Genomic DNA, 17,606 nt, shown 5'->3' with positions numbered 1-17,606 from the left:
CAGTATTAGCAGTACTGGCAATATTGGCGGTGCTGGCATTACAGGCAGTATCGGCGATATTGCCGGTATGGCCGATAGTTCAGGATAAATACATGTACAGTAACACCCCTGAGGTCACAAAGATTTTTGAAGTGTTCAGTAAGGATTCATGATGTTATTGTTTTTGTTTTTAGGGTGTATACAGTATTGAATACAAGTTAAAAATGTTTTGTTGCCTGTGTATATCCACAGTGAGCTGGAGCAGTGCTCCTTCACTCAGTCCTTTGCTGGGTGAGATGGTGGTTGAGGACACCACTCTGCTGCAGTGCAACATCACTGGACTCGTTTCTGTAAGTTCTGCCCAAATCCCTCTCCAATCCATTACTGATGGTCTGTTGGATCAGATTCTTTGGTGTGAGCATTCAATCATCAGGAAATCAGGAAGAATCCTATCCAGAATCCAAAATAACAGAACTAAATCTCTTAAATGGGGTGCTGTCAAGAGTGAGTGGCTCCACTGACAATAAATTTAACAATTGTTTTGAGGGTTTCCTGGATCGAACATCTACTCATGTATATTTATGCTCTCATACACCCCTGCTCTTTTTACACGAAACTAGTAAAGTTCCCCTGTGTTCTGACCTCAGTATTGAATCACTGCAAGATAGTTAAAAAAGGATGTCATTACGCTTTATCTGGTAGTATATGGGTGACAAAGCGACACAAAGAACTGCTAAGCTCTAGCTTCTCCAGCTGTTGGTGCTGACCGATAAAAAATTTAGAAGCTATTCTCCCACACGAAGGCCCCTGATATTATTTACATGCAAGCTTGCGTCGTTTGCTAAGGCAACATTTGAAGGCATTTCTTAAGTGACTTCTTCTTTATTACATACATCAGACTCCACACACAAGTTGGAGTCACCATCAATCCCAAACAATTGGAGTTGGGGGTGTAGGGGCCACAATCAGTTTATTTGTTATTGGTTAAAAATCTTGGCGCTTGACCATCCATTAGCAACAGTTGCAAAACAGCCTCCAAAATGATAAAAAGAGCAGCTTGGTAGCCTGCCACCTGATTTATGTTTGGCTCTTTTAAGTGGGCAAGTAGACAAATGGACGCTCCACTGGTTGTTTATTATTTCGTGTGAGAAACCCCCCCAGCCCAAGACCCCCGCTGCCAGCCAAAGCTCACTCCTGTCACATGACAGGGGTCAAGGCGAGGTCAGGAAGTGTCGTCGGCTGGTTTGATTGATCTGGCTGAGAAAGGAGAGACAGAGGCCTGCTGTCTGCACACTGGGCACAGAGACAGACAGAGCTTCTAGATAGACCCTTCACCCTCCACACACACAGACACACACACACACTGAAAAGAGGACAAACTGGGACCTAGCAAGAGACAAACAGATGCACTGAGCGGCACACATGCATATGTATATGGGTTGAAGCTGTGAGCTTTTTGGAAAACTGTCGCCTTAACTGTCATGTGTCCCGTCCTTATAGGGGACCCATTACTACGTCCAGGTGTCAGCCTACAACATGAAGGGCTGGGGGCCTCCACTAGTCTCCACCCCTGCCTGCGCTGCACCTTCCAGTAAGTCTTCATCATGAGTACAGATGTATGTATGTTCATTTGTGTGTTTGACTTTTTTTTTTTTCAACCAAGCCGGAGCCCTGAAGGTTTTGGCTGGCCTCACTAAATTAACACACTGTGAAATAGTTTTCACTCTGGACTTCGCTGCAAGATTTGTGTGTGTGTGTAGTTATGTTTGTTTGTGTGTGTGTGTGTGTGTGTGTGTGTAGTTATGGTTGTGTGTGTGTGTGTGTGTGCGTGTGCTGCATGAATACAATCTCTCAGAGTTTTCCCAAACATAAAGCACTTGGACGTCACATCAGTTCACATCATCGTCATTGCGGCACTGCTTTGACATCATTCGGGGGGTGACAGCTGGACCCTCCTCAGCCAGCAGGCCAGTTGGGTTTTGGGACCCCCCTCTGCAGACGTCAGTGTGTGTAACCATAGCCTCAGGATGGTGTTTGGGGCTTGCTGGCAGAAGAAGTTGCACCGGGTTCAGCCAAGAAGTTAACCGTGAAGTCATGTGCAGCAACAGCTGAGGTGTTGACTCACCACAGCAGCTCTGACCCTCTTTCTTCCCCTCTCTATTTCTTAATCTATCTATCTATGTATATTTGTAAGTTAATGAATTCATTATTGTGACGAAATGAATTCAGTGTATTGATTTATGAGATGGGTTTCAGATGGAGTTTTCAGTGTTTGAATATTAAGTAACAAATAATGAAACTTGAAGAAAAGGTAAAAATGTAAGTCTTAAAGTACTTGAGTTTAGTTAAATGTACTTAGGTTTTAAAAGTAGAGTACAAGTAAATTATACATATATCAACATGTACGTACAGTACTGTAAAAATCCACTACTCTGGCTATGATGCAGCCTTTAATCCGCAAAGTAACCAGTAACTAAAAGTTACAAATAAATATAGTGAAGAAAAAGTGCATGGTATGAATAAGTATACTGATAATGGCAGTGATGGAATGTAACTAAGTACATTTACTCAAGCGGTAGTACATTTTTGAGGTACTTACTTTTTTTCCATTTTCTGCTACGTTATATTTCCACACATAGGTAAATATTTTTATTTTCTTACACTACACTACATGTATTTGATCACCTTAGTTACTTGTTACTTTGCAGATTTCATGCTGCATCAGAGCCAATGTAGTACATTTTAAAATGTATTAATTCTATCGGCAGTCGAGTTAAAGAAAAACGCTTATTGCTTTTATCTGAAAAATGCTGAATATTGGACAATTTACTTTTACTCAAGTACGAGCATGAGTGATTTTCACTTTTACCAAAGTACATAATATTTTAACATGAAATCTTTGCTTTTACTCAAGTATGGCTTCAGGGTTCTTTTCACAAGTAGAGTACAAGAACCTCAGAATTGTACGTTAATACAGTAGTCGAGTAAATGTACTTAGTTACCTCTTGGCTGTTTGTATGCAGCATGTAGAGTCTGCACAGTTTGTACACACCTACTGTAGGAGAGTGAACATAGGTACTTTGCCTGTGTGCATGTTGGCACGCTCAGGGCACATCTGGGGAACACATGAACATGTTTGTCCTCATCAGCACACCCTGTTTTGTGTATGTGTGGCATATGTGTGTATGTGTGTGTGTGTGTCTCTGTGTGTGCGCGTGTCTTCATTTTAGGAGACTGGGCTTTCCCTCTCTTTTTTTTCTACTGTCCACCTCCCTTCCTCCCTCTCTCGGAGCTAATTTCGATGTTGCGTGTTTGTGTTTTCCATTTGGGCCTACCACTGGAAATATTTGCATGTCTGTGCTGTAGCACGCGGCGCGGCCCCAACAGTGGGGGCCTTATACCGGGCCGTGGACGCCCATTAAAGGGCCCGCTTGTCCTGTCGGGACAGGCACCTTTCCGGGAATAGAGCTCACCGTGTTTCAGCCCCACGCGCCCTCCGGGGGGCTCCGGGAGAGGGAGTTAGTGTGGGGGTGATGGGGGTTGATGGTGGTGGGGGGGGCGGGTTATCGCTGACACATCCTCCAGTGAGCAAGCAAGGATGCTGGCCGACTAACACAGGAGGCAGAAGGTGCTGAAGGATCGTTCTCTGCAGGGCTGGTCATCTTTGAGGAGGAAAGGGAAAGTGTGTGTTTGTAATGAAATGTTCAGAAAGTATCAGTGTTTTTATGATGATGAGGCGTGAATATGATTGGGAGGGGTGAAGACAAAACACAGGAAGAAGACAAAGAGGAATATAAACAGTTGGAGATAGAGGTTGTGTTACAATGGCTACATTAGGACTATTTTGCTTTTGGTGTGTTACTTTCCTCTCTTTATGTCACTGGAGCAGCCACGCCATGTTTGTGTGTATGTGTGTCTGCATCTGTGTGTGCATACTTACTGTTCTGAGCCCAAATATGTGCAGAGCAGTCAGTCTCAGCAGTGCTCAGTAGGTCTGTCTGTCAGCCAACCACAGCTTTCTCACACTGGGGTGGGTGCTGTTTCCTATCGTACACACACTAGACCTGTTTGAGAAGCAGGCCGTCTCACACACCTCACACTCCTACTGTTGGAGGCCTCAGGAACAGGGCCAGCCCAAGAATATTATGGGTCCCGGGCTGAATTTGATCAACTCCCCCTCCCCCGATATCCAGAACAACCACACCTAGATCCCCACATTGATGTATAACTACAATTAAAATCCTGAAAAAAAAATTCATTTCATAACTTTAATTCTCTGGGAACCTGCTGCGGCTCAGTAGTGTGATTCTGAGGCTTCGAATGAACAAGTTTTCCATAACAGTTCAAGTATGAAGTCTAGTTTAGTTGATCCGGCCAAAGTTATTGCGCCATAGTCCATAGGTCCAGGTTCACCAGTTTCAAATAAACCAAATAATTCTGCTGTATTCAAACTTTCCACTGTGAGCACAATCTGAATGGTTCCCCAGCAGCAACCTGTCCATGAGAAAGATGTTACAATGGCAAAAAACTAAGAAATGACTGACAGTAAAGTGAAGTCTGTTGATCTGAAAGCATTGCTCTACAGAGGAAAATATATAGAACAAAGGCAGACAAGCATCCGGTTGGGTTTAATCTGACCGAGTGACAGTGATGTCACACTGACATTGGCAGTCACTTCTGGGGAGACAACTGGCAGTTTATGTGCAAAGCGAAGATGTTGGAAATCAGCAAATGTCATTTTGAGCCATAACTAAAATTTAAAGTGAAAGTTTTCTGCTTTCATGTACATGCAGAGCATACTAGGTAGTTTGCCATCACTGTAGTTGTCTTTGTAGTTTTTGGTAAAGTGCAACTTTTTTGGGTGAAACCCAGCTGATGTGAGGCGACCCAACTGTTGTTGTCCGTCATCACTAGGTATTTTTATGTCAGTTTGATGTGTTTGGTGCTTTAGGCACAGCAGTGCTTTCAGCTAAATGCTAACATGCTCAAAATGACAGTGTTAACATACCGAAGCCTAGCAGGTATAATATTAATCATGTTTACTAACCCTAGTTTAGTTTGTTAGCATAATATATTTGCTAATTAGTACTAATCACAGCTGAGGCTGATTAGAATGAGACTGTTGCGGGTATGTTGGTATTGGACAAATTACATTATACTTAAATGGTGATTGCGCTACATGAAAAGTTATTAAGATACAACATGAGGGAAACATGGATTCCATGATTTCGAGATTTGACAAAAACACGAAGCAAAAATGTCAAACTATTTAACAAGCTTTTCACACTTGGAGCACCTTCATCTCATCACCTTTGCTTCTGCGTCATTAATAATAATGCATCATTTAAAAAATAGACTTGTCTAGAGGTCCTAAATCAGCTCCTTGAATCGGGATAAATGCAGAACAATACATGATCACTAGTACTAAAACGGATTCTCTCACCTCTCTCTGCAGGTTGGAGGGATATCGACGGACGGGCTCCACGTCAGAGAGGCCAGAAGGAGGCACTAGACCAGCTGCTCGGACAGATAAAAGAGGCTCACCGCCACTGTGTCTGCCATGGTATCAGCAACTTTTTGATCGATTCTGTGGGTGTGTTCAACTAAAAGAGTGACCAGTAATACGAGAGGTTTAACGGTTTGTGTGGTTGACCCCTGGTGAAACCCAAACCCTGTAACCTGGTGTTGATAGTGACTCGTTGTACTCATTGAACTAGATGTCATACAAGATGTTTTAAACTGCCATCGGGTTTAACTAATGAATTACATGCAGCAAATTCTTGGGTAGAATAACAGCCTCGACCACAAATATGCCTGACCCCAACCTTAGGATCAGTTTTAGTACAGATGTCAGTTGAAGTAAAGTACACCCGGAGCTGTGGTATGCGCTTCTGTCATTTTCACTGTGCTCGTCACATTTTAAACAAACACATCTGAATTTTTTTCAACCGTCTAGTTCACGTTTCAGGAATATTCTCGGTGTAAACAAACACGACTCGCAGGTGTAACACGTCTCGCCAATTGCTGTGTTTCATCTCACCTTGACAGACACTTTACAATCTCAGGCACGACAAGTACTTCGGGGGCCGTACACCCTAAGACAGCATGCCACCTCAAAAATAATACCCTCCCCTCTGTCTCAACAACCCCCGCACTCTCTTATGCGTCTTTCCATGACTCAGCCCTTCCTCTGCTGAATACCTCTCTTCTCTGTGACAAAATGCAGATCAACTTCTCTCACACTCAGGCTGTTTATATCCCCAAACACTGCCGGCTGTAAGCCGGTCCCATAAGTGTCAAAACCTGTCCACACTGACTCTTTTACATGACGGCAAACTGCATTTAGCATTGAGCAGGTTGTCTCTCTTTTTCTTCGCCCCAAAAACACTCGCCCACTTACCATTGTCCACTGTGGCCAGACCATATTTGCAATAGGGCGAGACGTAATATAATAGTCAGTATTGAGTGGCTCTTGGTTCTTCAGACGGTGACTGATTGAGCTTGAGAGTTCAGGCACGGTAGCCAAGGTGGCGTGTCCCGGGGTCATGTTTGTTATTCCTGTAAGAGACGAGTCCTGCGCTGGAGTCGGGAGAGGGCATAAATTAACACTGACTACTGCCGCCTGCCTCCCCTCCACCCCCCACAGCCCGCCAGTCGTCCTGTCTACTGTCCATACATATACACACATAAAGATAGACAAGCGCACACGTAGATACACATGTACTCAAATGGACAGAAATGTTCAAGTTCGTGCTCCCTCTCCCACATGTCCATGTACGCACCCCCCATCGCAGCCCGGCTTATGGCCCACGCCACATTCTCCCTCTTGTCCAAACACTATTAATTAAACTGTGAAAGAGGCCTTGACTAACACAGGCACCCCAGCAGTCAGCCCTACCTGTCTGTCTTACTCAGTGTCAAACAGGGACTGAGGCCAGGAGGACTGGAGCTGAACAGACTCACGAGTAAAGGGAAATTTGGGGAGGTGAGAGGGGTCGAGGGGCGCTGTTTTTACTCGTTACTCCACCTCGACTCGTCCACCTGAAGAGAAAATTAGTTCTTTTTGGGCTGCTGAATGGGGGGATTTATTGACTCTAAGTGGCCCGGGGCTGGAGTAAGATCACCTGGGAGGGGAGGAGAGGGAATCTTTGAGGAGTTTGGGACTCAGGGTTTCTAATGAGCTGGGAGGTGCGTTATCTCACCAACAGGCGCCCACACAAACACACACACATACATATATACACACACCTCCCTCTCTCGCCTCCAACCCCCTCCAGGCCCACTAAAAATAAACATGTCCCCACAGACTTAACTGACCTCCCTGTCAGTGAGTGGCAAAGGGTTAAGACACATACAGACACACACACAAATTACTACAGCTCCTTGGCTCCACTCATATGGCCATAGCTCAAGACATGCCATGCTCCAGCGGCTATAGTATATGCAGGTAAACACACACACACACATATGCATATACACACAGTTAGTGTCCCTATGGGAGCAGAGAGCTAGTGGTTCCCTCAAGGCCCATAGTCTGCTGCTGGCAGTCACCATGACTGTCAAATGGTGCCGCGCCACTGGAGCGCATGAAATGTCGAAAAACATTCCACTCCGACCGTGTTGTTGGACGTGTCAGGTTGGTTGTCAATTAGGTAACGGCCTGTCACTGGGAGAGATGTTTCCAGAGTTTGTCAGGACAGAGGCGTTCAGTGGTGTTAGCGAGAAAGAAAATCAGACAGCCAATCAAAGACAAGTGCCCCCAACGTTCAGCATCAACGGCATCAAAATATTAATTTAAAAGAGGTAATCTGACTCTGCTGCCATGGAATGAAGATAACCCCTTTTTTCTCTTTTTCCCTGTCTCGTTCACACAGAACAGTGCAAAGCTCCGCCGCAAGGGAGGAAGCACTCGGTGTCCAAAAGCCTCCGTCACCTCTTCCAACCCACCAGCAAATTTGTTAAAAGCTTGAAAAGGTTAGATGATCTTTTTATCCACAGTTGTTGACTTTTAATATGAAAGCCACTAAAATCCTTCCAGCATGTTGATAGAAAATGATGTGTTTAATTTGCTGATTTACAAATAATTTCAGTTAACATTTTGGAGAGAGCACTTTATATCCATCATTGAATAATAACTATTCTACTGACCTTGAGGTGAAATTGTCATATGTTTTTTATGTTATTTCATTATTTTTATATTTTCTTAATTTGAGAACGTACGCTATTAGAGATGCACAACAACGTAAACTCCAGTGAGAGTCATCAGAATCAAAACATGTTGCACACAACTCCTTTTCAGCCTTCAGACACAAAGGTCAATAAAGCACGGTGTACTGGAGAAAGAACTTACCCTTTTTCGGCAGTGAGGTGTTTCTACTGACACATCCCTTTCTTCTCTGTTGCTTCCCAGAGGTCTCTATCTGACATCCATATTCTACAGAGATGATAATGTGTTGGTGACATCGGAGGACCAGATCCCTATTGTGGAGGTTGAAGATTCGTACCCTAGCTCTCTCCTGCAGGACTTCCTGTGGTTTACCAAGGTAGAGAGACAGATAAAAAAAATTTTTTAAAAACACAACAAAATTTCCCACCACCTGCACCTTTGATTTTATTATTCATTGGTTATTACTTTAATATCCAGCTGCAAACAGGACAACAGACCATCAGCTGCTTTTGTGAACTTTATGTATGTATTATTCATCCACTCCGTGTGCCAGGTGTCGTATCTATGGGAGGAGATTCCCTGGCTGCAGCAGTGTCTCAATCCTTCCCAGTCGTCCTGTTCCTGTACTCTGCAGACACGTCTCAAGATGCTGCAGGCCGTCTCTCTGCTGCAGGTAGTAAAAAACGCTCGGTAGATATTCCCTCAATGTCATAAACTATTAACAACTACAGTTTTTAAAATCAAAATTGTGGCTTTTAACCAAGTAAAATTACTGAACAGCAGCACAATTACCATCTGTCTGTCCTCAGGGAATGCTGGGGACCCAGGACCTCGGTCAGGTGTACTTTGAACCAATCAAAGACAAGCATGGAAATGCCCTGCTGGTGCTCCTGAAGGACATGAATGCCTGTCCCAACCTGGACGGGGTTCGCTGGACGCAGCTTTGCAAACTCCAGCTCCAACGCAAGTCCATAACGTCCCCTGAGGAGCCCACAGCCTTGGACATGCTGCTGATCACCCTCCATGTGAGTCCTACAGGAGCAGACGGGCAGTGATTCAAAGCTAGTTCAGTTTTGGAAAAACGGGAATTGGATTAGGAGAATAGTTTGTCAGCAGTGGTTGTGGGGTTTTTTTCAGGCTCATTCTCTGCATTTTTTGTATCTGGGAGATTAAGCAAGATGAAACAGTGTAGTGTAATGCACTTTGTCAAAAACAAAATTCCCCCCAAATCACTGGAAAACATGTATTTATTGTCCTTAAACTCTCATTCACAGAAAACCAGTAAACATGAGGCTGGAACAATAGAATTGTAAATTGAAATGTGCTTCCAATTAAGCTGCTTGTGCAGACACTCTTTATTTAGATAAACATTAATCATCATGACTCTCTTCCATTTGTCACCTTCTTTACAAGGACACACACTGAATTGACGTGCTGTCAAATTAATTACAGTGCCCAGATGCGAGGTCAGATCTTGGGTCCGTGCCAGCTCGGCATGAATGTTAATCAGTTGCTCATTTAGGAGGTGGAAATTGGAAATGTATATCTGACTTTCAGCATCGTGGGCGTGATGATGATAATCAAGCTTATTGTTGTTGTTTTGTTTTCTGTGTGGTTGTTTTGTTCAATCTGGATTAAACCACAAGTTGATTTTGTCTATATAGCCCGGGAAACTTGATACCATTGTTGCAGAGCTGTTTTGTCTCCAGTGTAAGCTGGTTTGGCTTGTGGTTCCAAAACAATAGTGGAGGCTCCCCTGGGCAAAACCACATTTTACAGAAATATTTGTTCTGTGGCCAGTTATGAACAAATTGTATGATGAAATACATCAAAATGCGCTAGCGGGCTGTTCTGTTATGCTTACTTCCACTTTAAACATGTTGGAACAACTTTATACTGAAGTCTTTCAAGGATGTAAACAACAACACATGAAAACAACATCATTTAGATGAATGTGAAGATAGAGATACAATTAGAATCAATGTCACACACAATCACTACCGTACGTCCTTGCGCTCTCCTCAGGAAAAACTGGCGTATCACAGGCGGAGCAGGAAGATGTTGACTCCAGGCTTATACCTGGGCTACCTGAAGCTGTGTACATCGGTGGAGCAGATCAGAGCGCTGGTACCTCAGAAACTCCCAAACGTCCTCTGTCACACCAAAATTCGGGACAACAGCAATGTCTCAAGGTGGGGATCACATGCCATCAACATGAGCTGGCAATTTTCCAAAAAACTAAAGCAGGACTGGCGATTCTCCAAATTCTTTTATGTCTCTCTACCTCATCCTGGAGAGACTCCTTCTAACCGTAGCATAGAAAACATTTTTTTAATCGAACATTGAATCAAAACGTAAGTCAAATTGGATCTTGAATTTGGAGAATTGTGACACCCTTACTTTGGATTGATGCAACCGTTTCATAGCAGTCTTGTGATTGTTTGAATGTGTGCTGTGTCAGGGAGGAGTGGCAGTGGCTGCAGGCTGTCAGCTCTCTGGAGGAGGCGTTGGAGATGGACAATGAAGTACAGAGCGCTCCACATCGCCTCCTACAGGACCTGCGCAGCGCAATCAAGGACCTGATGGCACACATCAACGTCCCTGGAAACCAGGTCCGAGTTAGGCCAGAGTCAGTGGGATACTGTGTGTAACTTTGTCTGTAATCATCAGGTTTTGTATGGTTCGATACTGACTGATATCATGGAACTAGAAGAAAAATCCTCAGAATATATCCAGCCAAGTGTCAGGGGCAGGCAGAAAATGCTTCCAATGGGTGACCGGCCAGTTCTGGTTAGACCACTAATTCTACATGATTTCTGTAAAAGTACATAGTTTGAATTTCAGCACAATGGCAATCATTGTCCTTTTGGCTTTAAGTTTTTACCACCCACTCTTCAAGCTAGCAGCATAAAAAAAATTACAGACTGCTACAATTTACTATGAAAAGAGACATTGATATGAACGTAAATATATAAGATCATGTATTAATATATGTATCGATAGATTAGTCTTAATCAGAATGTGGAACTGAAACTGTAATATTTCACCTTCAGAGTGGATGGATGTTAAAAAAGGTTTAAAAATAACAAATATGGCGTCAGCGCTGAGATACTTTCACTCTTGACCTGCTCCACAAACAGTATTTTAGTGATATGCAATAACCCCTCATTACAGCGACCCATGCAGTTGCCTTTTTCCTTACTTTTCACTCCACTATTAGAGATGGAGCCTCTGGTTCTACTTTTAAGATATCAGTGAAAACTGATTTCATGGTGGCCTGGCAGTCTACAGTCTCTATCCTCTAACTTTGACTTTTCGTGGTCGAAGAGCAACGATGGACCCACTATCTACTCTACTAAAAGCATAACTGGCCTTCAAAGGGTGATTTGTAAAACATGGCCGGAATTTTGGCTTCAAACATTCAAAAAAGAACTAACATTATCCTCAGAGTGTGAAGAAACAGCTGCTGATAATCTTTGTTGGCATGCTAACCAGCTAGCCTCTGCAAGAGGTAATAGTCCAGTAGACTGCCGTAGTTTCAGCTGGGAGATACATATTTACTATGTTTCACAAGCTCTGTATGATTTTAGTGTAATAAACAACCTACACAAACTCACAAAATGTCAGGAAAGGATATATTCTTGGTGTTTTTTTACTTTCTAAACAGAAAGATGCAAGCATAAACTTCCTGAACTTTGACCTGACTAAGATGAGCTTAATTGCTTCATTAACTCTTTGTAAGACACACTTCATTCAAACTCAACTAAATAAAACTAATTTTTAGTTTGTCTTTCCACAGTCACATGAGGTTTAGGGCTTTAAATTCTGGCAATATTTTAGAAATTACACCTTTAAAATGAATAGAATGTGAAGATAGAGTAAAGATAAAAGGGAGGTGATGATTTTGATTATGGTACCCATACACACAAAAATACACTGCATGTATATTGAAGTGGACATATTGTCAGTATTCTGTCACTGCTTTGAGGTTAGAGTTAAACTTAACTGGCAGAGGTTCCTCTGAGTTCACGTCTCTCTGTACGTTTAGGCACAGGACTTCCGTATCTACAGCCAGGAAGTGGTGGAGTTTGGGGAGAAAGTGTCCTTCCTGCTCCTCCTGCCGCCTTCAGATGAAGTGTGCACCGCTCCTGGTCAGAACAATCCATACTCCCCCCGCTCTGGCTTCCTCACCCTGCCCCTACAGATCTTTGAACTGGGTCAGTATATGTTACATTTATCACATTGTAGGCAGAAAGAAGTTCAAATATTTGACACCAACAGCTGTTTTCCATATCTATATGTTTCTGTATTTACTGGCACAGGGTGTTACATTTTCCGTTTTCTTGTTCGATTCTCCCACAGTCCACTTTAATGCATACTGCCCCAGTTTCATCGGCCAGTACTGCAGAGTATCGGCTCTGCTAGAGTTGGAGTCCCTCATGTCCCAGCAGGCACTAAGGGAGGCCTTCTCTGAGGCCGAGCTCCTGGCTGCAAAGAAGAAACACCAGCAGATCCAGGAACACATGCAGGTAAGACCATTCAAGCCAAGGACAAAAGCAGCGTGTTTTGCTACAACATCTGGATTATATAGGGTAGTATCTGTTGCAAGTGGGATCAATATGATTCATTATTAGTTCAATATGACATTTGATTCTAACAAAGACTGATTGTTGTATCTTGATGGCCGATGTTCGACAGCAAATGGAGGAGGTGTGGCGTGATGCGAGGTGGATCATGGATGCCTTGCAGTATGCCCGCTACAAGCAGCCAACGGGGGGCATCTCCATAAGCTGGATAATTGACTTCTCTAAGGAGGTGTTGCCCGAGAAGCCTCCCTCCACCTCCTCTCAGCCAGACTTCATGCCCTCCCCCATGCCTTCACCCGAACCCTGCCGCAAGCACTCAGGTCAGAATCAACTCTATTGATATTAACAAACCAACATTCTGGTATATTTTTGTTGAAATTGTCTGTCTTTAAGTGCCTTTCTCACATTCTGCAGATTTTGCCGGACTATCAGATGAGGAGGTCTTCCTCACCACTGACAGTGACTACGACTCCAGCCGTGCCCAGAGTCCCCGTGAGCTGGACCTGCTGCCCCCGTCCCCCCTCTCGTCCTCTGCGTCGCTGGAGCCCCGCAGTTTCCTGCGCAGCGATGGGAGCGGCTCAGGGGTTGGGATGTGTCTCGGCGGGGGAGGACGCGGAGGGGGAGCGCTGAGGGATTCAACGCCAGATGTCCTCCAGGCCTCGGAGCCGCAGCACGGAAGGGAAGGCGAGCGGTGTGGCGGAGGAGGAGGAGTTCGCCGAAGGGGGGCCCCGGAGCTGTTTGACAGTGACTTCATCCTGCCCAGCAGGCAGATTGAGCTGTTGCACATCACAGAGAAGCGGCAGGCCTTCTGCGTGAGGACAAGCAGCCTGGAGTTCCCCTCCACCACCTCAGCCCACCACCAGCCTTACTGCTACCACGCCACTTGCACCTCGCCCTCCTCCTCACCACAGCAGAGATGGCACAGGCCCTCGTCAGTGGACCGCTGCTGCTCTGCTGAGCGCTGCCAACCGCAGCTTCCACCAGCTCGTACGTTATCAGAGGACAGCGGCACACAGAGACTCTCCTCACCGTCACCTGCTGCCCTCAGGAAAAGCTGTCACGCCACGCTCAGAGTGTACCCACAGTACCGCACAGGCCTGCCAAAGGAAACCAGCGTAAAGGTACGGATGTGTTTTGACATGTTGATGTATTCACCTTTAAAACCGCTGTCAGGTTTGTGACATGATGTCTTCCTGCCCTCGTTTCAGCTTTGCGTGACTCCGGGAACATCAGCGCGGGAGATGGTGCAGCTGGTGGTGCAGGAGATGAACACAGTGTGTCGGCGCATGCTCAGCGGCGAACAGGAGCACTGCATCTACTACAGCCCCGAACAGTTGAAGCACTTTGGCCTTGTGCTGGTTTTGGACAATAGAGAGAAGTGGCTTCAGGATGATTTCTGTCCCCTGGAGCTACAGAACCCCTGGCTGCGAGGCAAACTGTGCGTCCGTATAAAGGATTACTCGCCACTAGCGCTCAAACACAGCCGGGCCACCACGGTGTGATACTTCAGAAGGGAGAATGAGATAAGAGAAACTGGAACTGTCACATTTGTACAAACAGGCCCCTAAACTCTACAGTGTTCTGTCTCACCGTGGTGTCACCGTCCACCGCTGCAGCTACAACACCTTGTCATATTTTCTGCTGTGTTTTCTGAAAGGCTTCTGTTTTCATGAAATCTGTTCTCCCGTATGAAGGAGCCTTTTTTTTATGAGACCCTCATATGGACACCAAATGAACAATAACACTGGAACAAAGAGGAAAGAGTTTTTTGTACTGTCAGAGATCATCGGGGGAAAAGATTGTGATGCTAAGCAAGATTAATGGAGCACCGCTTTCGACTTCTGGCATGATTGACGCCAGCACATCGGGCCGTGCGCGTTGCCAAAACGACATGGGCAGCATCATCTCCTCCCCCAGCCACACGCGGACACGGCTTTTCCTATGAACTCTCTCATTGTGTCATTCCCAAAGAGCTGTGGGCTGCAGCCGTCCGGCCCCATGTTCCCAGGATGTGGGCTCTGGACCCGGCCCAGAGGGCAGGAAGGAAGGGAGAAGTACAGAGGGGGGCTGGCGTCTCCACTTGGGGACGCAATCGGCCCAACGATTTGGCCCGTCAGCCTGTCACTCAACCGCTCTTGGCCAGTGTGCTGTCTGGTAGCGAAGCAGCCAAGCAAGGGCGAGAGAGCTTGATAGAGAGTGTGAGAGAGGGGAGGAGGAGGAGGAGGAGGAGGAGGAGGGTGGAAGCTGCATCTTTAAGAACCTGGCACTGGCTCTCTGGTGCTCTTTTTCTCCCCTCCGCAGCAACAAATCCTCTGTATAGTAGGCTCATAGTGTAGCTAGCAAGAACGATCATCTCATTTTGTGATGTAAAAAAAACAACCCAGCTAATCTGGTCTTTCAAGGCGGAAAAAGAAAGCAATACTTGACTTCTTTTTGTTTTTCTAATAGATGGGGGAAAAAAGCATGTACACCTTCCAGAATCGTGCGCCGAGTACATCTACAGTACTGTAGTCATGCTGTGCTAAAAGTGAACCTGTTCAGTGTTTCGTTGTGTTTGGTTCAGTGGTATTCCCAGATATATTCCCAGGTATTCCCATCAGTCTCAAACAGGCTCTCCCAGAGGGATTTTAGTAGAAAGGGATGACTTAAATTGTTAAGAGGCTCAGTGTTTGTTGGTAAAGTTGCTGTCTCCTGAACTGCTTCAGAGTCAGTGCGTTTACATGCACAGCTTAGTCAGATTACAGCCATAGTTCGACTATGCTGCTCAATCGGACAACTGCAATTATCCGAGTATACATGCCGGTGAGAAAATCGAATTACTGCCAAAAGCACGTCATACCCCGGTACGCTAGGTGGCGCTGTGCCCATTTCAACTAGTGTTAACGGGGCCACCTCCGGCTGACCTCTTTACGTCACCAGCTGCCTCGGCATTCAAGAAAGATGGCGTACGAAGAGCGAGACGAAGCTATATCTTTGTACACTTCGTATATGGTGTACATGATAATTTAATAAACTAGATGCACAATGGCGCTCTTTCTTGCGGTGATTTCGGAGGAAAGACGCCGCCGTCCATCTACTTCCGGCTCACGGCCCCGGGGAAAAATCTTGCGCCTGTGCAGAACGCAAAATCCGATCCGATCCGCTGGAAACGTATACATGCAGGAGTTAATGCGACTTTCAATCGAATAATCTACGTGGTGTAATTCGACTATGAGAAATCCGATCCGGTCCGATTTTAGTCAGACTAAGGTGTATACATGCATCTTAAAAATCCGATCATAGTCAGACTAACGCAGTAATTCGGTTTTCTTGAGTGTCATATAAACGCATTGAGTGAGAGACTCTCAACGAATCGCTATTGCCTGCCGTGTGAGGGTCATGCGACTAATGGTACAGGTAACATAACTGTCCTTAGAAAAGAAGTCATAGAATAAGTCCACTCAAAAATGAAGTCATTATCTAATCCCCCCAGCAAAACAGAGTTGTAGCGTTCTCTGTAACATCGGAACAAAAACAACCAAAAAAGACATGGAGTGGCTCCATACAGCTGTCCGAGAACCCAAACTGATTTTAAATCACTCTATGTGCGGACAAGCTTGTCCACTCACTGCAGACAGATGGTGTGCTGATGGATGAGCTGCACAGAGCCGTGTTTCTGTAGTTTCTTTTAATATTTTAAACAAGTCCCCAACTACTTCACTTGATACTACAACGCTGTTTTGCTGTGAAGCTCCAGAAATGTTTGGCGGTCTATGAAACTTCACTTGACCTTTCATTGGCGTGAGGGTGAGCAGATAATGACAGAATTTTTATTTCGGGGCGAACCTATCCTTTAAACTCTCCTCTCTCCATGACTGCAGTATATCCAAATTCATCAACCTGCAGCATTTCTTTATTCCTTCACCTCTATTACGTTTTGACTACTTGTGATTTGAACAGTGCGCATGTTTTCAAATTTAGAAAAACAACGACCAAAACATCTACAGCCGACTTTGTACTACTATCTACTATGCAACGATTTCTTACATGGAGAACACGTGCACAGTGAAATGCTGACCAGTGTAGACTTCAAGGCAGTTTTATTAAAATACCTTCAAAAGATGGCTGCAAACATTGGAGAAGCCCGTGTTTTTAATTTTGATGGAATGATACAGTATTTATTACAAACTGTCACGCAGTCATAACTTAATCAATCAGAAAACATTGAAGCACATTAGTAAGCTAGTAACTGGGACCCTCGCCTTGCAAAGTCATAGTGTTTGCACAAGAGTTTACCGTGATACGCGAGAAGTCTGTTTCAAATAAGCCGATACCTCAATTACTCCTTATTTTTTATTTAAATAAGGAAAAGTAATAGAGAATAAAATATTCAACAGTAATATAAGTTAAATATAATAACAGAGAACACCTGTGGGAAAAGTGATATAAAAGGTATCACTGACTCCACAAAGGGCCAATTAACAGTTCAAACCATCTTTTTCAGCTGATTTTTGGGAACCTGTGCCAAGTTTCGGTTTCTCTGTTCACTGTAACAGTCAGTGAAACCTCATCACATGAACCTTCACACTCACGGAAACTTACTGCAGGCTGTTGTGTTTTATTTTATTTTGTTTTTATTTTTTTATAGCAGCCATTTTTCAGCTTATGAAAAGCCAGGCTCAGCAACGTCGTATCATTCCAATAACCTGCAGCGTTTCCAAATGTAGCACCCTAAAGGTCCAAACGGAGAAGTGTCTGATGGGTGACGTCACTTGGACCTCGCCTCAGTTACTGTAGCATTTCAGGTTCACGGTGGAACCTGTGACAAGGGGGGGAGTCGACTCAAAGTGTTTACACTGTTTAGTTTTCAAAGATGTGCTCACATGCGACTACTG

The 17,606-nt window shown here is 44.7% G+C and overlaps 1 protein-coding gene across 5 annotated transcripts in view; it reads left to right on the top strand.

Moving 5' to 3' along the window:
- Positions 1 to 15,551, top strand: part of ankfn1b (ankyrin repeat and fibronectin type III domain containing 1b) — a 141,970-nt gene extending 126,419 nt beyond the window's left edge. For all 5 annotated transcript variants that reach the window (XM_030400130.1, XM_030400132.1, XM_030400131.1 and 2 more), the window contains 14 exons: positions 232 to 329; positions 1,480 to 1,570; positions 5,435 to 5,542; positions 7,854 to 7,953; positions 8,390 to 8,522; positions 8,700 to 8,819; positions 8,956 to 9,171; positions 10,172 to 10,338; positions 10,608 to 10,758; positions 12,195 to 12,363; positions 12,509 to 12,675; positions 12,845 to 13,052; positions 13,147 to 13,853; positions 13,941 to 15,551. In XM_030400130.1, the coding sequence (XP_030255990.1) occupies positions 232 to 329; positions 1,480 to 1,570; positions 5,435 to 5,542; positions 7,854 to 7,953; positions 8,390 to 8,522; positions 8,700 to 8,819; positions 8,956 to 9,171; positions 10,172 to 10,338; positions 10,608 to 10,758; positions 12,195 to 12,363; positions 12,509 to 12,675; positions 12,845 to 13,052; positions 13,147 to 13,853; positions 13,941 to 14,234 (2,729 nt within the window). In that variant the 3' untranslated portion in view covers positions 14,235 to 15,551. The remainder of the gene's footprint in view (positions 1 to 231; positions 330 to 1,479; positions 1,571 to 5,434; positions 5,543 to 7,853; positions 7,954 to 8,389; positions 8,523 to 8,699; positions 8,820 to 8,955; positions 9,172 to 10,171; positions 10,339 to 10,607; positions 10,759 to 12,194; positions 12,364 to 12,508; positions 12,676 to 12,844; positions 13,053 to 13,146; positions 13,854 to 13,940) is intronic.
- Positions 15,552 to 17,606: the final 2,055 nt, after the last annotated feature.

Source organism: Sparus aurata, chromosome 20 (assembly GCF_900880675.1).
Source record: "Sparus aurata chromosome 20, fSpaAur1.1, whole genome shotgun sequence".
In the NCBI taxonomy this organism is placed as follows: domain Eukaryota; kingdom Metazoa; phylum Chordata; class Actinopteri; order Spariformes; family Sparidae; genus Sparus; species Sparus aurata.
The sequence above is the reverse complement of the archived record's forward strand: the minus strand, read 5'-3'. Positions and strand labels throughout refer to the sequence as shown.